Source organism: Sminthopsis crassicaudata, chromosome 1 (assembly GCF_048593235.1).
Source record: "Sminthopsis crassicaudata isolate SCR6 chromosome 1, ASM4859323v1, whole genome shotgun sequence".
Lineage (NCBI taxonomy): Eukaryota > Metazoa > Chordata > Mammalia > Dasyuromorphia > Dasyuridae > Sminthopsis > Sminthopsis crassicaudata.
The window spans coordinates 6,376,811-6,399,788 of record NC_133617.1 but is presented as its reverse complement, the minus strand read 5'-3'; the positions used below and the strand labels follow the sequence as shown (position 1 = coordinate 6,399,788).

General features: G+C 43.3%; 2 protein-coding genes across 11 annotated transcripts in view; both read right to left on the bottom strand.

Moving 5' to 3' along the window:
- The window catches only part of LOC141549629 (uncharacterized), a 47,790-nt gene extending 45,610 nt beyond the window's left edge, over positions 1–2,180 (bottom strand). For 2 of the 3 annotated variants that reach the window (XM_074279607.1, XM_074279360.1), the window contains exons 1-2: positions 2,069–2,180; positions 1,404–1,473 (exon numbers count right to left, since the gene is read on the bottom strand). In XM_074279607.1, coding sequence (XP_074135708.1) covers positions 1,404–1,439 — 36 coding nt within the window. In that variant the 5' untranslated portion in view covers positions 1,440–1,473; positions 2,069–2,180. Of the gene's footprint in view, positions 1–1,403 lie in introns of all 3 variants that reach the window. The other variant, XM_074279440.1, reaches the window with a different exon arrangement.
- Positions 2,181–3,218: 1,038 nt separating this feature from the next.
- LOC141550088 (uncharacterized) lies at positions 3,219–20,661 on the bottom strand. Of its 8 annotated transcripts, none has more exons than XM_074280787.1 (6): positions 19,880–20,164; positions 18,952–19,028; positions 15,596–15,884; positions 15,364–15,459; positions 15,154–15,246; positions 3,219–9,697 (listed from the first exon to the last, which is right to left on the bottom strand). In XM_074280787.1, the coding sequence occupies exons 5-6, from the start codon at positions 15,185–15,187 to the stop codon at positions 7,461–7,463; spliced, it is 2,271 nt and encodes a 756-aa protein (XP_074136888.1). In that variant the 5' UTR covers positions 15,188–15,246; positions 15,364–15,459; positions 15,596–15,884; positions 18,952–19,028; positions 19,880–20,164; the 3' UTR covers positions 3,219–7,460. The 8 variants fall into 8 exon arrangements, with proteins under 8 accessions (XP_074136888.1, XP_074136965.1, XP_074136475.1 ...); XM_074280864.1 differs by having other exon boundaries at positions 18,952–19,031; positions 19,880–20,163; XM_074280374.1 differs by lacking the exon at positions 15,364–15,459 and having other exon boundaries at positions 15,758–15,884; positions 19,880–20,661.
- Between the last annotated feature and the right edge of the window lie 2,317 nt (positions 20,662–22,978).

The window sequence follows — 22,978 nt, the reverse complement described above, 5'->3', positions numbered from 1 at the left end:
TCCCATCTGATCTTGGATGGGAAGGGGAAGAACCTGGACAGAATCAGGAGCCCCTACTTTCTGTAGGAGGCCCTGTGACCCATTCATTTAGAAAACAGTATAACATTCTGAAATACAAATCACTCCCGGCCTTTGGCATTAACAGCGGCTCAGTGCAGAGAGCCAGCCTTCAGTCTGGGATCAAGCCAAAGTTCAAATGCAGCCTTAGACACAGACCAGCTCCGGGACCCTGAGGCAAGCTGTCTGACCTTTGCCTCAGTTTTCTTGATGGTGAAAAAGGGACAAGAATAGCACCTCTCTCCTAGGGTTGTTGGAAGATCAAATGAGATAATATTTATAAACTACTTAGTACAGCGTTTGGCGCATAGTAGATGTGCCAGCAAAGGCTCGTTTCCTCCATCCGGGGATCCCATTCTCAGATTTATTCTCAAAGTACATTAATAACAGAGAAATTCAAACAGCATTTGCAGCAACAAAAAGCTGGGAATATTTTGTGTGTTCCATGACTCGCTAGACAAATTAGGGAATATGAATATAACGCTAATGCACTGGGCTCCTCCCGCGTCCCAGCTAAAGTCCCACCTTCTCCAGGAAGCCTTTGGTAACTCCCCCAATACCAGTGCCTCCCCTCATTCCCAGCCAGCCTGCGGGAGATCTATTTGCACCTAATTAATTTCCTAGTGATCTCCTCATTAGGCTGGGAGCTCTTTGAAGGCTGGGAGCTTCCTTTCCCTCTTTCTCCGTCTCCAGTGCTTAGATCAGAGCCTGCCACACCGTAGGAACTTCTATACCGTGTCTACATCGTATATATTATGTAACCTATGTTGTAAATATATGTATCCGTAACCCATAAAATGTTACTGATGTGAACCATCAATCTCGCTAAAGTTGTAACAATGTAACCACCAAAGAGAGCCCCGGGAAAATGGAGCAAATAAGGTTTCCACGAGCAAATAAATGGCTAATAACGTCGAAACAAGAGGGAAAAAATAAGCCGAGGGAGGCAGCTGCCACTGAAAACAAAATTAACAGTAAAATCTGCGGAAAAGGCCACCTGCAGGTGAAAGGGGCGACACCACAGATGCAGAGTGAATCCAGAAAGAAAAAGCCTGGTGAAAGGAGAAGTTCCGGCCGGGACGCTTCCCTTCTGCATTAGCCCGGCCCTGCCAAGCGGCCCGGGAGCTGGCGGCGTCAGAGAAAGGCAAGGACAGTCAAGTGAAAGGCGAGTCAGCCAGGGCCGGACCCCCGCCTCCCCCCCTCAGACTCAGCCCCGAAGGAAGCTCCTGAGCCCAGAGCTTCAGCCGGCAGACTGGGGGGGCGGGGCACTGCCGGGGAGGAGCGCAGAGGATGGAAGCCGGAGGGGCGCAGCGGGGCCAGAGCCCAGCGGTTCCGGACACACTCACCTGCGGGGGCTGGGCGGTCAGCAGCGTCGGGGCCATGCTCGGCGGCCGGGGAAGCACCAGGAAGGCGGAGCTGCGGAAAAAGGCGCCCCGTGAGGCCGACTTAGGCTGGGGGGAGAAGGGGCGTGAGGCGCCCGCGGGCGCTGGCCCAAAGAGCACCCGGGCCCGGATGGAGCCCCACAATTAGCGGGCCTTCGGAGGGGCACAGAGGGGAAGTGACCGGCTCGGGGCGGCGGGATTAGAACTCCGGCCCCGCAGCCAGGAGACGAGCGCTCCAGGAGGTAGCAGGTGCACGGGGGTCCTGAATCACCTGCCGCTGCCCCGGGCCCGGCACACAGTGGGTGCTGGAGGAATGCTCACGGAGGCAGGTAGGAACCGGGGCGGGGTCTTGAGACAGGGTTAGACAGCCCCGAGGTGGGGGGAGCTGGAGGAGGGAGGCGGGGCGGGGCTGCGGCTCGAATCTCGCCTATCGGAGCGTCCCCTTGCGTAGGGGGCGTGGCTATCCCAGGGCGCCGGGGCTCTGCGCACGCGCGACTCTACTGGGCCGCTCCCCCTTCTTTTTCGCCTTCCCTAGTCACATCCCTAGGGATTCTGACACCGGACGCAAACGTATTCTGGTCTCCCATTTGCCCGGCCCGGCCCATCCCTCCCCGTCTTTCGGGTCTTACTCCGACCGGGAACGCGCGGCTCCAATCCCGGTGGTCGCTAAAAATCAGACGTGAGCCCGAAGCAGATAGAGGCGCGTCCGAGACCCGAGCATCACGTGGAAGCGGAAGTGACGTTAAGTACCTGCTTGGCTTGGCCCTTCCTCTTCCGGCCTCGCCTCTCTCTCCTCACCAATCCTCTGAAGACTCTTTTGCTGGGTCCGCCTGTTCCAGTTTCCATGGTTACAGGTGGAGCCTGACCGTCGCAAAGATTCCTGGGAAATGTAGTCTGCCAGCCGAGCAAGGTTTCCGCCTATGCCCTGGATGGCCCTAGAGCGGTCCTGCGGTCAGGCTGCTCGGCACACCGAACGCAAAGCCCCTGACGTCCCTTATAAGGACAAGGGGGCTTCCAGGGCACCCCGAGACCCGCTCCGAGCGAGGCCGCCGCGTCCCCAGCTCTGGAACTGCTATCCTCGTGTCCGGTGGCTGCTTGTGTCTGGAGCCCCCCACCCTCAATCCTCCCCAAATCCCCGCCTAAAAGAGCCGGGACATCGGGGTTTCTGAAGGCTGCAAGCTCTTCTTCCCAATGTGCAACCAGCCCGTCTTCCCTTAATTTAGGTTAAGCAAAATTTCCCACAAGCCTGAGGCCCCTTGACCCAGGGATGAGGGGGCCAGTCCTTTGTCCATTTCAGCTGCACTTTCTTTGAGGTTCTGCTTCCGGGTCAAATTCTGTCCCCTGCAAGGTGGGCGATGTCATCCACCTTTGTTCCTAAGGGGCGTCTGACGCTTGCTGACCCATGGGAAGTAGTCCAAGGTCATGGTCATTGTTACCATGACACCCTCCGTCCATCTCATTCTCTGCCCTCCCATTTTCCATTTTCCTTCAATCCTAATCAAAATCAGAGGTTTCTCCCCCCCAAAGAGCCCTGCCTTCTCCTTCTGGTGATTAGTCTGAATGAAAGTATTAACCAATTTGAGCTCCTTGCTGTCCGAGGGACTCTCAAAAGTGGTCTCCAGGAGCACAGTTGGGAAGCATAGATTCCGTGGGGCTCAGCTTATAGTTCAACCCTCACAGCCATACACTGCTCCCGGGGAAAATAAAACAAAAACGTGGCTCTCTGTATAGCTTAACAGTAGGAGAAACCAATAAAGAGAAGATAATTGACTTGTCCAGGATCACAGAGCGATTAAATTGTTGGGAAACTTTCTAAAAATTAGAGAGATGGAACTCACATTGGGAGCGGCCAGATGGTGCAGAGCAATGGGATTATAATCAGATGACTCGAGTTCAAATCTGGCTGCAGACGCTTCCTTGTTGGGGAATTCTTCAGTTTGCCTCAGTTTCCTTATGTGCAAACTGGAGATTTGAAATGGAGAAACCATTCCAGCATGTCAGTTACAAAGAATTGGATACTACTGAAAAATAACTGAACTGGAAGTCACAGTAATAGTTTCATATAATACATTTAGAACTGGAAGTTCCCTTAGCAGTCATCTAGTCAATCAAGCATTTATGGAGTCTACCATTTGCAAATACAAAAGTGAGGCAATCCCTGCTGACAAGCTTATATTGTATTAAGGGCACTTGTCAATACAAATTATTGTGTTGATTTTAAACGATAGCTTTTTATTTTCAAAATATATGCAAAGAGTTTTCAACATTCACCCTTGCAAAGCCTGACTGTATGGTATTTAATAGGTTCCCTGATTTCTGGGATGATGGGAATCTGATGTAGTTATCAATGGAGGAAAAATATCAATAAGTAGTACAGAATGGACCCTTAAAGACCACACATACCAGCAGCCATTGCCACTTCTGAAGGACTATGCCCTGGATCTTAATGCTGTGTGTGTGAGAGATATAAAGGGCAGTCCACATATGATTTACTGATAACAAAATCATGATGAGCTTGGATTAATTGGGGTGCAACACTAATACTGACTCATCACTAATCCCAATCTTGGGTCACCATTACAACAGAGGTCATGAATTAGAGTTCATGGGCTAAATCTGGCCACCTATTTTTATAGAATTAGCTAAGAATGGTTTTCCTACAGGTCAGAATTTGCTGACTGATTTATAATCCTTCTGCATACAACTCATCCTGGGGCCGAAGTTGAGATTGAAGATCATGTAGTGTTCCAGAGCCTACTAGCCAGAACCTCCTGGTCTCTCGGACCCCCCTTAGTTATGTATGAAGGGTCATAAGAGAGCAGAGAACTCCTCCTCCTGTTGGGGCTGTGCAGACTCTTCCCTCATCTTCATCTAAGAACTTAGTATTACCACCAAAATTGCCTACAGTACCTCTTCAGGATAAATTCATTATAGTTATGACATCTTACTACTAAACATGCAAAAAACTTATCTGATTAGAATGCTTCACCTTTCATCTTCCCCCATCTATCTTTCCATGCCTCAAAAGGAAAAGAAAAATCGACCCCTCGTGTCTTCAAAGTCTCTCTGGGAAGTTGTCCAAACCACTTCCTAGGAGAAAACTTGCCAGTTGAGGAAAGTACCTGAGCCACTTCTTGGGGTATAAAGAGCTCTTTTAGGGAGCAGAGAACTCAAGGATTAGGACTCCGCACTGTTGATGGAATTATGTCTCACAGTCCCTAATTGTCAGATAAGTTCTAAAAACCATATCCAAAAATCAGCTGAAACTGATAACTTTCCCCATTCCTGGCATGTTAAGTCATTACAGAGATGGCAGTCCTAGAAAAAGAGACAGTCCCAGTATCTGAACGATTAAAGAATCTATTCCACTTTTCAAAAAGGTTGGCTTCCTGACTAGTATACACAAATGTTTCAATTGCAAGGTCCCAGGCAGTGGCAAAAAAAAAGTGATGGTAATGCATTATTAATGTAATTTACAGTCATAAGACCATATCCACTTATGATTTTGACAGTACCAAAGAATCTGACTACTAGAACCAGTCGAGTATACATTTATAGTGAAGATCTGGATGAAGTGGGCAAAACTTTGATCTTCAGGAACTGGATCCTTGTAGGCTATAGCCAATTATATTACCAAAGGAAGCAGGATACTGGGACAGAACTGGAGGCTTATGCTTTAAGCGGAATTACAGTCTTATCAGTGAACACTTCCAGCAATACTATCCATTTACTGTGAAGGGGTATGACATTGCTTATTTTTTTTTGGTGGCCTGTGGGCTATTTGTGCCCACTACCTGGGTCCATTATATCACTCACCTAATGATGCTGATGCTACTCTGGATCATGCATGCTTTTTTAGCAACATACTCTGAGGTTCCCTTATCATACACATTGTAGGAATTATACTTTTTATTAGATTGTACTATCATTTCTAAACTGCTCCCTCCCTTCCTTCTGAGGTCAGAATTGTTTGAAGATTTAGTGGTGGAAGATAATCTAGAAAACTGTGGGGATCTTGCTACTGAGGGGTGGGATGTAGTAGGAATAGCATCTATTTTGTGTAGGCTGGGCTGGTTTCCCTTTGGGAGAAGAGGTTATTCTGGGGATTATCATTGACTTGGAATTCTTGGATACCTGAAGCTTAAAGTTGGTGTAAAAGTTTTATTTTAACTCCTATTCTATTCTGCAAGGACATCTATCAGATTTATATCTCCCAGATTGTCTGGCTATTGCCTTGGTTAAGGCAGAGAGGAACGGAATGTTTTCTCTTTAATTGTATGCCTGACTACATTATTTAGTCCCTGAACCTCTCATTGCATTCTAGTCCCAAGATAGAATCACTGGATTCTTCCTAAGCTAGGTCTATTCCAGAACAGTCCTAAAAGGGCCCAGATAGTAACAATGAAAGGAAACTTCAGAGGCAGCTTTTGTTTGATGGAAGAAAAAAACTTCCTAAAAAAGAACTGTTGAAAAACGGGATGGGCTAATACTGAAAGTACGTCTTCAAGCAAAAGTTAGACAATTCCTTGCTGTGTGAAGGGTGGTATGAGACTGTTGTTCAAGTATGAGTTGACCATTATGGTATCAGAGTATCCTTATAACTCTTAAGGTTGTGATTCATAGAAGTATGTTCACAGCCATTTTTGAATTACACTGAAGCCAGTGTCATTTTGGCTTTCCCTATGGGGTCTCAGTCTTGAATACATCCTGCATACAACAGCAAGTCTGGTTCCTTACTACCCTAATCACCCTGAAATTCTAACCTTGACCTCTCTGATCCAACTTGGCCAATCATGACCATTCCTTGAACTTTCGTTATCTATAATAACCCCTACCCACTCAGCTACTCCACTTTTGTTACTTGACTTCTTAACCACGTATCATTTTTTCTTTTTACTCCCCTTTCTTACTCCCCTCAGTCAGGATACAGCTCTGCCCTGCACCAAGAAGAATGGTCTTTTGTTTTTATGTCCACCATGAAGCTGGGACATCCAGAGGCCAAGGTCTGCATTAGGACTTTTTCCACTTAATGCAGAGGTCTGGGCAGGGTTTTGCCCATAGGGAAAATAATTTTTTCAAATGTGGATTTTCCTCAATAGTGTCAAAGGACATCCTGTCAACCCTTAACTCACCTAAGGAAGAAACAGGGACAATACAAAGTATGAATCTTACAGGTCCCCTTGTACCATGAGAATTTATATCTCATATAAATCAGTAAAAAAAAAAAAAATGAGGAAAATCTAGGCTAGAGAAAGATGTCCCCAAAAGCTCAGTTTTCTATAGCTCCTAAGGTAGGGATGGATAACCCTGTCTTTTATTCTTTTCCATATCCTTTCCAGGAAATTGGTATCTGTAGCCTAAATCTATAAAAGGATCTATCTACCTATTTACCTATCTACCTATTTATCTCATATAAAACCGGTAAAAGTGATATTTAAGGAGACAAAATTGTTAGTCTGCCCCATAAGGGAAGATGGAGAAGAAATTCCTCTAGGGTCAGCATTCACAATTAAAGATTTAGAAAAGTAGGATCTTAGATGGTGATAAAGCTCAATTAATAAACCAAAGTTTTCAGATTGAAGATTATTACAATGTATTTGGAAAAAGTTAGACTAAAAGATTTAGTCTAAAACCACTCTGAGGAGTAATAAATTAGGGAAAGGCCCACACTTATTGATGTGTCCATTAGGTTGAAACTGGATTTTTAAAAATCTTATAGAACTAATTATGTTAATCTCAACAAATACTGGAGTCTGGGAAGAAAAAGAAATCTGAAAAAAAAAAAGTTTGGAATAGCTGCTTCAGATGGGGGCTTTCCCTTTAGTTCAAATTCTTTGTAGCCTATATCTGGCAATGATCCTTGGAGTAGTTACACCTAAGGCTTCTCGGTATTTCTTGGCATTTCATAAAAATCCTGTGCTGTGGCTAAAAGTCATTACATATTTACTATATAGTCAAGTTTTATTTATTTGCTAGTAAATGAGTTGTTCTGGAGAACACCCTCCCTCAATGATAATTCTCTTAAATGTTTTCTTTCCTATGAATTCTCTGATGATGAGTAAGCTGTGCCCTCAGGCGGAATGCCAGCTCACATTCGCCACATTCATAGGGTTTCTCCCCAGTGTGAATCCTCCTGTGCCGTGTCAGGTGTGTGCTCAAGCGGAAGGCCCTCCCACACTCAATACATTCATAACGTTTCTCCCCAGTGTGAATTCTATGGTGCCGATTTCGTTCTGTCCTGTGACTGAAGGCCTTCCCACATACATTACATTCATATGGCTTCTCCCCAGTGTGAATTATGTGATGCTGAGTAAGCTGTGTTCTCAAGCGGAAGGCCTTCCCACATTCATTACATTCAAAGGGCTTCTCACCACTGTGAATTGACAGATGTTCAGTAAGATGTGTCTTCTGGCGGAAGGCCTTCCCACACTCACCACATTCAAAGCTTTTCTCGCCCGTGTGAACTGTCTGGTGTTCATTAAGACGTGTCTTTAAGCGAAAGGCTTTCCCACATTCATTACACTCATAAGGTTTCTTTCCAGTATGAATTCTTTGATGCCGAGTAAGCTGTGTACTCAGACGGAAAGCTTTCCCACATTCATTACACTCATAAGGTTTCTCACCGGTGTGAACTCTATGATGTCGAATAAGATCTGCCCTCTGACTAAAGGCACTCTCACATTCATTGCACTCATACTGTTTCCTTCCAGTATGAACTGCCTGATGTTGAGCAAGTCCTGTGCTCTGGCGGAATGCCTTCCCATATTCATTACATTCATAAGGTTTTTCACCAGTATGAATTCTATAATGTTGAGTAAGAACTGCTCTCTGAACAAATGTTTTTCCACATTCATTACACTTGAAATGTTTTTCTCCAGTATGAATTTTTTGATGTTGAGTAAGGTATGCACTTTTACAGAAGGTCTTCCCACATTCATTACATTCATAAGGCTTCTCTCCACTATGGATTATCTGATGCTGAATAAGCTGTGAATTCAGGCGGAAGGCCTTTCCACATTCGTTACACCCATAAGATTTTTTTCCAGTATGAATTTTATGATGTTGAGTAAGGTCTATTCTTAGACGGAAGGACTTTCCACATTCATTACATTCATAAGGTTTCTCTCCAGCATGAACAGAATGATGCTGAGTTAGCTGTGAGTTCTGGTGGAAAGCCTTCCCACATTCACCGCATTCATAAGGTTTTTCTCCAGAATGAATTCTATAATGTTGAATAAGTTGTGATCTCAATCGGAAGGCTTTTTTACACCCATTACACTCATGTTTCTCTCCCGTATGGATTGTTTGGTGTTGATTAAGTCCTGTGCTCTGGCAGAAAGTCTTACCACATTCATTACATTCATAAGGCTTCTCCCCACTGTGAATTGTTTGATGGCGAATAAGTTGAGAACTGAGTTGGAAGACCTTTCCACATTCATTACACCTGTAAAGTTTCTTTCCAGCATGAATATTATGATGTTGATTAAATTCTACTCTCAGGCGGAAGGTCTTTCCACATTCATTGCATTCATAAGGTTTCTCTCCAGTATGAATTCTATAATGATGAATAAGTTGTGACCTCAGACGAAAGGTTTTTTTACACTCATTACATTCATAGTATTTTTCCCCTGTATGAATTGTTTGGTGCTGAGTAAGTCTTGCGCTCTGACGGAAAGTCTTCCTGCATACATCACATTCATAAGGTTTCTCTCCAGTGTGAATTCTATGATGTTGAATAAGATTAATCCTTTGGCTGAAGGCTTTATCACATTCATTACATTGATAATGTTTCTCTCCATTTTGTAGTCTGTGGTTTTCAGTAAGGTATAAATTATACTTACAGCATGTCTCATATTCATTATACTTGGAAAATATATTTTTTGAATATGTTTTCTTACATTTCATCAGTTCTTTAGATTGTATCATGCCCTTTTTTTGGGCCTCACGTTTACAAAAATTTGTTTTTAGGGATAATATCTGTTGTGCCAAAAAAACATGCCCTTGAGTGATGCTTCTATAACATTTATTATATTTGTGGCTTCTAGATTTATTTGTAGGTTTATTTTCAGTTATTTTTTCTTTTTCAGAATGTTTTTCTAAATTGCTCTGATGCCTCTCTAATCTGGCATCATAATCCCAACCTTTTTTTAATGTGGAGAAACAGATATTTTTTCTTGTGCCTTTTTCTTGCCATAAATATTTTACTGAAATGCCCAACTTCTGAAGTGATTGCTTGGGTTTTGGAGTAGCCTCCCAACCTGAAATGAGATAAAAAACAATATTTTCTTTGTTACTCATGGTAGATATATGTGTAATATTCTCTATAATCCCTATCAGGAAAAAATATTTTCTAAGTATTTTCTATTAAGCTGTTATTTATTTATTTTTTAGCATTCCTTATCAAATAAAATCTCAGAAGCAGTTGTGTTCTTTGATTTGTCAAAGATTAGGGTTCTGGGTCTTATTTAATCCCTTCCACTTATTTGCTTTTCTGCTTTTGAATAAATATTAAATTGTCTGATTACTATTTCAAAATAAGATTTTGAGATTTTTTTTTTAGCACTAGACCCTTTTTAGTCATTATTTCTATTGAGAGTCTTAAAAATATTTTCACCTCCATATGAATTGGTGTTAGTCTACCTATATATATATATATAAATTCCCTTGGTAATTTAAATGATCAAATCTGAAGATTAATTTAAAATTACTACCATTTGTATTATGCTGGCATATCCCATCCATAAACACATTTCATTATTTATTTATTTTTTTACTCTTAATTATGAGTCTTACATATGTCTTGATGAGTTTACTTATAAGCTTTTTTTATATAAGTCACACAGTCCAGATGTTACTATTTGCAGATGACAATATCAAGTTCCAAGATACTGCAGAGCCTCTTAGAGATGTAATCTTTCAAGCATATTTGGCCTGTCCATACCAGATTTTAATACCTATTGTGTTCCACTGACATGCCTTCATAATGTTGAGAACCTGTAATAGTAAACATTTGAGAGGCCAGGAATAAAAGTTGAAATGGATGGACTGGCATGGATAGGCTGTAGTCCCTTAGAGAGAACTTCCAAAAGCAATCCCATAAAAAGTAGACTAATATCTCAGATCATATACCACAACAAGCTGCAAATGAATACATGACTTAAGATTAAAAGAGTCATATCATAAACAAATTAGAGAAACAAAGATAGAGATACTTCTCCTAACTATGAAGAGAGAAAGGCTAACTTAAAGGATAATAGAAGATAAAATAGATAATTTTGATTAAATAACACTGAAAAGCTTCCCTGTAAAAAAAAATCAACGCAGATAAACTCAAAAGGGAATTAGTTAGCTGGGGCAAAATCTCTGTAGTAAATTTCTTTTGATAAAGATCTAAGACAGATAAAGAACTAGTTCTAATTTATAAGAAAAAGATCCCCTGTAAGTCCAAACTATTAACAACCCTATTAAAAATGCATATCACAAATAATTAGAAAAACAAAAATTTAAAGAACTCTAAGGCTATCTCTCTTCTCAGGCAAGAAAGCTTACAAAAATGGAAAATTTCATTTGTTGGAGAAGCTGAAGGAGAACAGGTACCTTAATGCATTGGAAGCAGAGCTGTGAAACTATCTGCCATTTTGAAAGACAATTTGGCACTACAGCCAAAAAGTCATTAAAATAGGCATAATTCTCTAACAGAGTAATTGGCTTATATCACAAAGAGATTAGAGAAAGGATCTACAAGTACAAAAAATATTTATATCACTTTTTATGTAGAAATACAATAACATGTGAATCAACTGAGGAATGTATGAATAAATGATATTTGAAATAATGAAATATGTTCCGTAAGAAATGAAGAAAAGGATGGAACATGAGAAATCTGGGAAGACCTAAATGAGGAACTGACAATAAAAGATGAAGTGGCTACCTAAAGCCTGACAGATCTATTGGGTACTCAAAGTATAGTGACACATATGCTTTTAGACATGGCCTGAAGTTTAAATATTTTGCTCAGCTTTATTTTCTACAAGACACAGAAGAAAAGACTCAGAAAGGTAAGCACAGACGAGGACAACTTTGAAACCTGAATATTACTTTGAAATGAAAGATTTCATGGGGTATAATAAAAATTTAAGGTTTCATATACAATTCTCTTTCTATTCTTCCATGTATATGAAAATGTTCAAGATTGTTACTATTTTGAAAGTTAAGAGGAACAAAAAAATCTTACATTTTCCATTTAAGAAGCATGCCATGAATAGGCACCTCTTCATTTCCTGCTCAGCTGTATTTACTTTTCTGGATTTTTACTATGTTTTTTTTTTCCCCCCCTCCTGAGGCTGGGGTTAAGTGACTTGCCCAGGGTCACACAGCTAGGAAGTGTTAAGTGTATGAGACCAGATTTGAACTCCTGTCCTCCTGAATTCAGGTCCGGTGCTCTATCCACTGCGCCACCTAGCTGCCCCCCCCCCGATTTTTACTATGTTTAACTACCTCCTGATATTGCAAGATTACATCAAACCTGAAACATCTCTCATCAGCACCCTCTTCCTTGGGGCCCTTTCTCCCTCTGACTAAAGTAGGTAAAGAGTGGGCAGTAAAAAGCTTTTCCAGGATTTTCCACTCCAGAAGTATGCCCAGAGAAGTTACTTTTCCTTTTCTGGCTGGCTCCATTCTGGATTTTCTTATGCCTCCTCTACTTTTCTTCTTCACTTTTTAATTAAACTGTGAACCCAAGGGCAGGGGCTGTCTTTTGCCTTTGTTTGTATCCCTAAGATTTAGCACAATTGTTGTACATAATGGGCACTTAATAAATCCCTTCTGACTTTTAAAACAGAACAGTAAAAGTACATTTGATTTGCATCAATATTTTGGTCCTTCAAAATGTGGAGGTACCATAATTTAGGTATAAGGAGTGATACTGTAAGCAAATTAGGAGAACAAAGAATAGTCTACCTCTCAGATCTATGGGGGGGCAATTTATGGCCAAAGAAGAACTAGAGAACATTATGAAATGCAAAATGGATAATTTAAATTATATTAAATTAAAAAGATTTTGCACAAACAAAACCAATGCAGCCAAGATTAGAAGGAAAGCAGAAAGCTAAGATTTTTTTTTTACAGCTAGAGATTTTGATTTCTAAAATATGTAGAGAATAGACTTAAATAAGAATACAATCACTCTCCAATTGATAAAAAGTGTACATGTTTAACTTATATTATTTTACTTGCTGTTTAGAAGAGGGGAGAAAAGGGGAGGAAGGGAGAAAAATTTTGGAACATAAGGTTTTGCAAGGGTGAATGTTGAAAACTATCTTTGCATGTATTAAGAAAAATAAAAAACTATTATTTAAAAAAAGAATACAAGTCATTCTCTAATTGATAAATGTCAAAGGATGTGAATAGACAATTTTCAGATAGATGCTATCTATAGTTCTGAAAAAATGCTTTAAATCACTATTAATTAGATAAATGCAAACTAAAATAATTCTGAGATATCACCTCACACTTCTCAGACTGGCTAAGATGACAGCAAAAGGTAATGATAAATGTTGGCGGGGATGTGGGAAAATTGGGACACTAATGCATTGTTGGTAGAGTTATGAAATGATCCAGTTATTCTGGAGAGCAATTTGAAATATATGTCCAAAGGGATATAAAACTGTGCATTCCCTTTGATCCAGCAATGACACTACCGGGTTTGTAACCCAAATACATTGGGGTACAAATCATAAAAGAGGGAAGAAGACCATATATGAAAAAATGTTTGTAGCAGCTCTTTTTGTCATAGCGAAGAATTGGAAAATGAGCAGATGCCCATCAATTGGGGAATGGCTGAATAAGTTGTGATATATGAAGGTAATAGAATATTATTGTTCTATGAAAAATGATGAACAAGCTGATTTTAGAAAGGCCTGGAAAGATTTACATACAGAATAGTAAAACTGATACTAATGAAACAAGCAGAATCAGGAAAACATCATACATAGCAACAGCAAGACTGTGTGATGATCAACTACAACACACTTGGTTCTTCTCAGCAGTTCAATTATCCAAGCCAATTCCAATAAACTTTGGATGGGAAGTACCATCCGCATTGAAAAAGAGAACTATGGAGACTGAATGTAAATCATATATGTCATGTTTCCTTTTTTCCTTTTTTCTTTTTCTCTTTCCTCCGGTAGTTTTTCCCTTTTGTTCTGATTTTTCTCTTGCAACATGATTCATAAGGAAATATGTAAAAAAATGTTGTGTTTTTTTTTAAATATGTAACTGGGGAAAATAAAAGTTAACAAAAAAGATATATGTAAAAAAAAAAAAAGAAGTTGAAGTACCAACAAGGGGAAATGTTGTTCTATATATGGTTCTCACCAACAAGGTAGAACTGATCTCTATGGTGTAAATATTGGGAACACTATAATTTTTAATAGAGAAGAAGTCAGATTATTCTTAGCTTCCATAATGCCTAGACTTCGGGATAGGAGATTTCAGATGTTAGATGGGATAAGTAGCAATAAAATTCTGGCAAAGATAGAAAGCTTCCAAAATGATACTTTTGAGACATAAAGGGAACAATTCTTAAATAGAAAAAAGGGGAGTTGCCCAAATAGGTTGGAAATTCACCAGGTAACCTTGATTTTTAAATAATACAATGAAAAGGGAAAGAAGCAAAAATATCAGAGGAAGAAAGAACACCAAACACAATAATGTGGCAGTGGCTGACCCATCAGTATTGTCAATAGTTTAAAAAAAAATTAAATTCCATACTGTCTCCCTTTCTTCCTCCCTCTTGAATAATTAATAGGGAATTGATACCTAAGCAGCATAAGGATTTCCTAAGAGAGCCCCAGTTGCCCCCTTTGATGAATTCAAGTCACCTGGGCCAGACAAATCACTCATCAGGTACTGAAGGAACTGGCAGATTTGCTTGCTCCACCATAAACAATGGTGAATCATCTTGGCAAAGTCTTTTTTCCCAATGATCTCTTGGTTTAGCAGGTTCCCTGTCTGATACTAAGGCTGTTGTCTGTGTTCGTGTTCATGTTCTTTTCTGGGCACTTCAGGAAAGCAGCATCCAGAGGTGGGAAACCAGAATGTTTGGGGGGGGCCTTAAGTTCCTACTATCATACAACTCAATGAAAAAACTGGGGGTGTTCAATGGGAAGAGAAGATCTGGGGCAGGTGAGAATATCACGTTGTCGAGAGATGAGCTGAACGTGTTGTTTGGCCCCAGATCGGATAGGAGTTAGACATTACAGAAGACTTCCTGGCAATTACAACCATCCTCCAGGGATCAGGTGCAATGAGAGGCCTTGGGATGAACCTACCTAAGTACTGAGAAGCTGGTCACCACGAGAGCGACTACTTGATCATGAACTAGTTGGTGATGGCAGCGCTCCCCATCAAAAATTAGGAAATACACAATGGATCTCCTTCTTTTCACTTGTTCAGTGAAAACAGCAGAATGTTAGGAAAGGGGTCAGAAGAACAGAAGGAGTCCTGTGCCTCGCTGAGGCATTCCCTCGTTTGGAAGCGGGATATTAGGAGGGGAGAGACATCAGGGCACTGAGTGGTTGATGTCAACATGAATTTCCAGGAGGGAGCTAATGCCACACAATCCCAGCTCTTCTCCCAAGGCCTGGGAAGCCAATGGGGATAACTACGTTCAAAGCTTTCTTGATGTTTGCCCAGTGAATAATGACCCACTCACCTGGACAGTTACTTTTCTGGGTTCCTCCTGGCATCCATGGTGCTTCCCTTTGCTCCAACTGGGAGATCACCTCTGGTTTGGAAACTGTGAGTCCTATTCATTTTAAAAGGGAAATTACTGGAGACATTCCAGAATTTAATCCTACTCCCCCCCCCTTCACCTTTGGGAGAAAAACAGGCATGTTAAGGCCGAGGCAGTACCACAATTGACCTTTGAAGAAGTCTATAAGGATGTCTGAAAGAGTGGGAAGATGGGTCACATGGTAGACTTGGTCTTAGAAAAAAGTCATTTCCTACTTTCTTTGACCTGTTAAAAGGAGAGAACTTTTTACATCTTTAATCAGTGGACTTTGCATTATAGGGGACAGAGAATGGAGAGATACAGCTTTGGTAGCAATAAATCCAGAACCCAGTTTCAACTAGTGTAAAGCAAAACATCTCACAATTATTCTGTCTCTTAGAAAAGGATGAATGATCTGTGGTGTCTGTGTTCCAAACAATACTTATCCAACATTAAAGATAGTCCTCGACATTTACTGAGGAAGATCCCACTGCCTCCATCCCAAGATGGCAGAATCTGAGTCATTGCAGGAAGTGATCTTTACCCAGGTAGACCAGATTCCCATAGTTTTCTAGCATCACATCTCTGTACAGCTCCTTCTGAGAAGAGGTTAGGTATTGCCACTCTGTCCGGGTGAATTCCACAACAATATCCTTGAATGTCACCGATTCCTGAAACAGAGAATAAATCTGTGCTTGAGCATGGACCAATTCTAGATTTTGAGCTCTATAACTAATATGTATGAAATGTTTCCTATGTGTCAAACCCTGGGTTAAGTGCTAAAGGGAATACAAGGGCCAGGTGGATATTTTATATTCTAAATGGGGGAGACAACAGTTGCCCTTTTTGTTCTGCAGAGGACTTAACCCAGACCATATGGTTATATGGAATGTACGATGATTCGATATCTTTATTTTTAAAATGACAAAGCTCAACCTAGAAAAGACTAGGAAAAGACAGCAAGGGCCACAATCCTCAAGCATTTAAGTGCTTCTTTATAGCATACATCACTGGGAGAGGCTTGGCTACCAACACAAAGTAAAAAATAGCCCCTGGATTTATGGAACCAATATTCCAACAGGGGAAAGAACATGCATCTGAACGAATAGATACAATTTTTTTTTAAAAGGTAGAGGGTGGGGTGGAAGATCCTGAAAGGCATCATGTCTCAGGTGGGGACTGAGCAGAGATAGGAAGGAAGTTGGGGATTCTAAGAGATGGAAGTGCAGAGGGAGTGAATTTTCGTAGCTAAAAGTACCAGAAACAAGCCCAGAACTCCAGTCCTGCCATTTTGCACACATCTTGTTACCTATTGCTTGACAATCAGTTCATCGAAATGACCCATCTCACCAAGGCATCTCAAGTGACTCAAAGACTTAAATCTCTCTCATTTTACTCTAGAGAGCATCACGGACACACAGTTACCTAGTGATGGAGGTGGAAATAAAAATGAGTGGCTCCCAAATCCGAGTACATAATTTTTTTTCTAGAGTCTACCTTATCTAGCGATAGTATATTTTGGTTTCTATTCCCAAACTAGTCCAACTTAATCCTGGTTGTGTTTTCCATTTAAGTCTTTCTTTGATTTCTCAATGACCTTGTTTTATAAAGAAGCTTTTTTGGATTGAGCCAACCCTGATAGCAGCTCTCCTTATATTTTCTCACCAATTCCAATCTCAAACCTCTCTCCCTCTCCCTACCCCCACCCTTAGTCCTTAAATTAGCAGAAAAGATACATGGGGAAAAAACAGATGGTTAAGAGCTCTACATGGATCTTCTCTCTCTCTCTCTCTCTCTCTCTCTCTCTCTCTCTCTCTGCATATATATATATATATATATGTAAAACTGACTAATTTGAGAAATTACTGATTTGTTTGAGGCCCTCGTCACCATCAACATGGTTTAATTATCTACCGAGATCATTTTACGAGGTGTGGTCCCTGTGAAGGTTACAGCTTCTTGGGGCCACAGGTAAGAGCTGGGTGGCAAGTGGACACCAAAGGGAATGAGTGGGCTCACAAGCCCTCCCACCAGAAGCGCTAGTCCTTTCTGAGCCCTCCAATACAATCATCTAAGTGCCACCTCTAAGATCAGAACAAAGATTCTGATGGAAGACTTAAAGGAAACAAAGAACAGCGTTGGACGGTCACCAATGCCTTTGCCCCCGATGCTCTTGCTGGCAGCCACTGAACCAGGCCCAAGTTCACAGTCTTCCTAGCCCTGATAACTCCGGAAGGGGAGAGCAGCAGCTTTGGGGAATGAGTAGATGAGCTGTCAACAGAAGATGAGCTTTTCTCGGTTCTCCTCTCCCCTGATGCTTACCTTTCTGAGTTTTCAGGATATTAAGTCTCCTAGTCCTCTATTGCCTGACGAGTCATTCCCAGTCTCCTTGATTAATCTTTTCTCACCCACAGCTCAGGGTATATCCGAAGCTGGGAGCCACATTCCTTTTTGGGCACCTCATCAGGGTCCCATTACTTTATCATCGTTATGCTGCTGATTTCCGGCTCTGTATATTTAGCCCTAGTCGTGCATCATGAATTGGCTGCCGAGTATTTCACACTGGAGGTTCCTTAGGTGCCTGAGTATGTCCAGGGTTGGGCTTCTTCTTCAGGGTTGGCTCCAAAGCCAGCTTCTATTTCTGCTGAAGATACTTCCAATGGAACCACCACGCTGCATTCATCCCATATATCCAATCCATCACCAGATGCTGTCTTTCCCATCTCCACACTATTCCTCATATCGATCCCCTTTTCTCCACTCATGCACTAGCCCAGGTCTCATCACATCCTACAGAGACACTGCCAGGGCTCAAGTCTCTCTCACCCCAATCCATCCTCCATGCAGCTCTGAAGTGATTTTCCTAAAATACCCACCTGATTGTATCATCTTCCTACCTATCGACTCCAGGATGAACCGTACTTTTATTTCTTCAAGCCCAGCTCAGCCCAAGACTCCTCAGAATACTCCACTGACCCTCGACCACCTCTTCTCCCTCACCTATCGGCCCCCGTGAGGAATGGTCTTCCCCATGAGAGTGGAAGCTTCTGGAGGGCAAGGGGCTTTCTTGTTGCTTGCAGGTGTGTTGCCACCATTTAGCAGTGCTTGACACATTATAAGCATCGAGTGTCCTAAATGTCCAATTAGTGCTCTGAATGTTTAAACTCCCTTACAAGGTGGCCTTAGCCACCTCTTCCAGGCTGATCATATCCGCTATGGTTTGGGCAAACCAGCCTTCTTACTGGAAAGTTCTGTTATATTGTGATGATCTTAAATAGAAAGAGAGGGGAAGAAGAATACGCTGAGAAAGGGAGACAAAGCTTAGGGGAAATCAGCGATGATGACGATGATGGTTTATACGCATATACTTTGTGCCAGGCACGATGATAAATACTTTTTGCAAATACTATCTTGTTTGATCTTTACAAGAGGAAAAACTAGATTAAAGGAGACTTCCGAAAGAGACTTTTTATTAACGTGAAAACTTCTCAGGCTGTCCCGGTATTTATACACAACTTGTTAGGAAACAAAGAACTCCACGTAAAAGACAAATCTCAGACCTGAACTTTTAGATACCAAAACACACAAAAACTGTAACGAAAGGAACATGAATAAAAGATGTGCTCTAAGAGGGAACCAGAGGGAAAAAAAACAATAAAAATCATATAAAAGAAAAAGGAAACAAGCGGACAGAGGATAAAATGCTGGGATGTTAAGAAAGGGCAAAGCGCCACTCACGGGATGGGTCCGAGCGGTCGGGAGCGCGGGGGCCACGCCGGCCTTTTGGTTAACAGTCAGGTTGTCAGAAGGCGGAACTGCTGAAGAAAAAAAAGGCATGAGGAAGACATGGGCCGTCTCCTACAGACCCCACACCCCAGGCTAGAAAGCCCCATAGCCCTTCTTCTGAGGTGGTGATGAAAAAAAGGAGCTAATGAGCTCTTCCCAAAATGCATCTCTTTTGAATACACTGACCAGTGCCTACAATATGCAAAACACGTGGTAGGGAATACTTGAAGGCAAGGACTGTGAGATAGAGTACAAAAGTGGGGGGCGGGGCGGGGGCCTGCAGTGCAGGAGGCACCTGCGCTGAGCCTGGAAGAAGAAAAGGAGCTAAAAAGTCAAGCTGGCCCAGGCCTGGGACATCGCGGAGGACCTGGACAACTCTGGAATTCCCCGAACAACAAAGGGCTGGATCTTGCTGGAATTCTGGGGGGAGCATTTAAGAGGGGAAGGAGAAGGGCGGCACTCCTCCGCTCAAGGCGCTGGGCAAACTACTGGCGCTTTCCTCTGGGATGAAGTGCAAGCGCCGGTTTGCCATCGGGACGCTGCGCGATCGGACCCCGCCCACCTGTCCAGGGGCACTCGCCGGCCCCTCATCTTCCAGCCCACCCCGGCTTCCTCCCGGGCTCCTCCTCATCCGCAGCGGCCGGGCCCCTCTCCTCTTCCGTGCGGCACGCTGGCCCGGAAGCCCCTCCCAGGGTCACAGCCCGCACCTCTGTATCATGGGCACTCCTCACGCGTGTACACACACACACACAGACACCCGGACCGCTAACGCCGGCACGCCCATCCGCGTGATGGACCCACGCGCACACGGGTACACACAGGGATACTGACAGAGGCATCTGGGTTATGTACACACACGCGCGCACGTGCACAAACGTACCCACACCTAGGAGAGCAGAGCAGGGGGGCAACTGGGAGCCGGGTAAGGTGCAGGGAGAGAAATTAAGTGCGCAGGAGCGGCTCTCAGAGCAGCTCCAGCCCCTCCTCCTCTCGACCCCGCCCCTTTCCCCGAGGCGCCGAAAGCAGGCTCCCCGCTCCTCCGTGTCTCGGCCCCTGCCCCGCCTCCGCGGAGGAGCGGAACTCGGGTCCCGGCAGCGGCGGCGGCGGCGGCGGCGGAGGCCAAACTGGAAGAGGAGTTGAGGCGTTTCTAAATGCGCGCCTTGGATAACGGGGAGAGCCCGCGAGGGTGCGGAAGTGACGCATCAGCAGACTGTCTTAGTCCCGCCTGTTCCGGCCGCGCCTCTCTCTCTCCACCAATCCCCTGAAGGCTCTTCTTTGCGTAGCCCGCTTGTCTTCGTTTCCATAGCTACCGAGGAGAAGCCTCGCTGTGGGCCGCTCCTGGAGGCTCGCAGAGACCTCTGGGAAACGGAGTTTTTTTCTGCTCGCCGGCGGTCTCGCCTCTGAGCCGCCTGAGGACGCGTTGGAACGTTTACGCTTAGAGCCGCTCCCCGGAGGAGAAACGGTTAAGGATCCGAACGGGGATTTCCCGCCGCCCAGAGCCATCTGAGGCTGGTTAAACCGTCTCTTTAGAGACATGCAAATGAGGGCCACCCCATCCCCCCCAGCGGCGCGTGCGGGAGGGAGAGCGGAGCCGGGAGCTCCGCGGGCCGGGCGCTGGCGGTGAATCCTGGGCTAAGTCTGCAGCCCCGCCCGGCCCCGACTGCGGGCGCAGGGGGCTGCACCCCAGCGGCGGCTGCCTGGAAACGCCGGGCGGGAACCGAGGGATGCGTGACGGCCGGGGTTCTCCCAGCGCTGAAGACAATACAGGGGAAGCCGCCCTCGCGCGCGGCGCCCCGAGCCTTCTGCTCCGCTGCGGCAGGGACGCGCCCTGGGAAGCGGAGTGAAAGGCTGGGTCACAGACGCAGCTGGGCCAGAAAAGCTGCGCGGTTAAAGGACCCGGGCGGGAGACTGGGCGTCTGGGCCGGACCGGACCTGGGGGGGAGGGGCCGCAGCAGCTGGAGGCTGCAGGTTCTCCCAGGAGGGAAAGCAAGTGCAACTCAAAAACAAACAATAAAAAGGGAACGTTAAAAGCGGACCTTACACGTAATTGGGGGAAAACAAACTATTAAATGATTTTTAATAATTATAAGAAATATTGGGCTCCCCAGTCTAATAGATTGAGACGCTCGGGGAACTTACTGCTCCGCGCTGTGGGCAGGAAGAGGCAGGCATCTGAAGGCACTCAGCCCATGTTGGCTAAAAGTTTTCTTACCGATGAAAGTGTTTTCACGGCCTGTAAATCATTTGGCATCGGGGAATAGCGAGCAGAGGTGAGATCTCCTTGGCCATCTTGATTTACTTAAATATAGATGACGTTTTTAGCAGCATCTTTTTCCATTTTCATTAGAAATTAATTCTGACAGTAATCACCTTCCGCAGGTATACTTACGACGGGGCTGCTTCTCTGTAATCTCGTCCTGGAGAAGACTTAGAGGTCTTACCTTTCAGAGGGGAGAGAAAAAGTAAAGCCAGAGGGTCCCTTATCCAAGTTGGATCTGACATAATCACCTTGGTATGAAAATTCGAACAAAATGTTAATGGAAAGCTCCTGTCAATGAAAAAGAATAAAAAAGGTATAACATTTGAATGCCAAGAGCACAAAAATCCAAACTATCTGTAAAGCTTATGCGAAGAAAACGACTTTAGCACTTTTCAGATGTCTAGTTTGAAATGTTTAAAATTAGAGAATAAATAAACCCAAGGGAGCTGATGAGAGCACTGAATGAGATGGGACATAGAGGGTCCAGGGGGAGCCTTGTTAGACAACAAGACCTTAAAGGAATAGGGAACCAGCAAATAAACAGAACTAGGAGAGAGCAGTCACAAAGACCTAGAAAAGAGGTAGTTTCCTAGAGTGAAGCTTCTTAAACTGAGTCAAAATCCCTCTGGGATCACAAAACTGAATGTGAAGGTTGTGAAATTATACTTTATTATCAGCTATTTTATATACTTATATGTCAGTATAGTGTACTTATATATACTTATATTAGTGTGTTGTATATACTTATATATCTGTATATACTTATATATTTCTCAGGTGAAAAGGGGTCGTGAGTGGGAAACGTTTAAGAAGCTCTGTCCCAGAGGAATGATGATCAAAACCTATAGAAGGATCAAAGAAGGATTTGGGGGGGGGGGTGTGAGGGAACTATTGACAATGAGCAATTGACAACTAGCACTGATATACTGCCCCAAGGTTTGTAATATGCTTTACATTTACTATCTCATTTGACCCTTACAACTCCTCTGAGGTAGGTGCCATTATCACTCCATTTTACAAATGAGGAAACTGAGTCTGAAAAAGATTGTGACTTGCCCAGATAAGGCAATAGCCAATTATGAATCTAAGGACTAGTAAAGTAGGTAAGGGAGTTGTTAGGATTACAAGGTGATAACTCAGGTTGTCTAAACAATTCTCTAGCTCAGAATTTACACCTTTAGTTCAAACCTTTAAAAGGAGTTTACACCTTTAGACTTCTGAAAAGGAGTTTACACCTTTAAAAGGAGTGAGTTCATTGGTTGAAGTTTCTCCCACAAGCTCCTGAATTATCACAAGCCCATTCTCTTCAAGGATAAAAGAAGGCAACTTTGAGTCTGAAGAACAGTCTAGAGTGGGAGAACAAGACTTCCTGGGAGAACTAAAGGGAAGCTCAAGGAGATACAGAGCCAGGATTCAGGAAGAAGAGCCTGGCTGGAGGCTCCAGAAGCCTCCCAAGAAACCTGCACACAGAGAAAAGAGATCTCCCAGAAAAGAATTACAATTAAGAGACGACAGGACCTTGACAATTTGGCGCCCAATGTGGGGCAAGGACTTTTTCTGAGCCCTTCAGAGGAGCTAGCCCGGATCTTTTCAGGGAGTTAAGGAAACTTTCTACAAATAGCCAATGTTGTTGAAGTCTAACCAGTCATCCAACTCCAAGAATATATTTTCTTCTTACTTGAAATTTGCCATGTAACACATCAATTGTATTGGTACACA

What these genes read in the sequence shown, in the direction of transcription:
- LOC141550088 (XM_074280374.1), bottom strand. Translation starts at nt 15,791, where the DNA reads ATGCTAGAAAACTATGGGAATCTGGTCTACCTGG. An exon ending in TGGGAATCTGGTCTACCTGG is followed by an intron (nt 15,247 to 15,757) that starts GTAAAGATCACT and finishes TAAAATGAATAG; the next exon opens with GACTCACAGTTTCCAAACCA. An exon ending in CCAGAAAAGTAACTGTCCAG is followed by an intron (nt 9,698 to 15,153) that starts GTGAGTGGGTCA and finishes ATCTCATTTCAG; the next exon opens with GTTGGGAGGCTACTCCAAAA.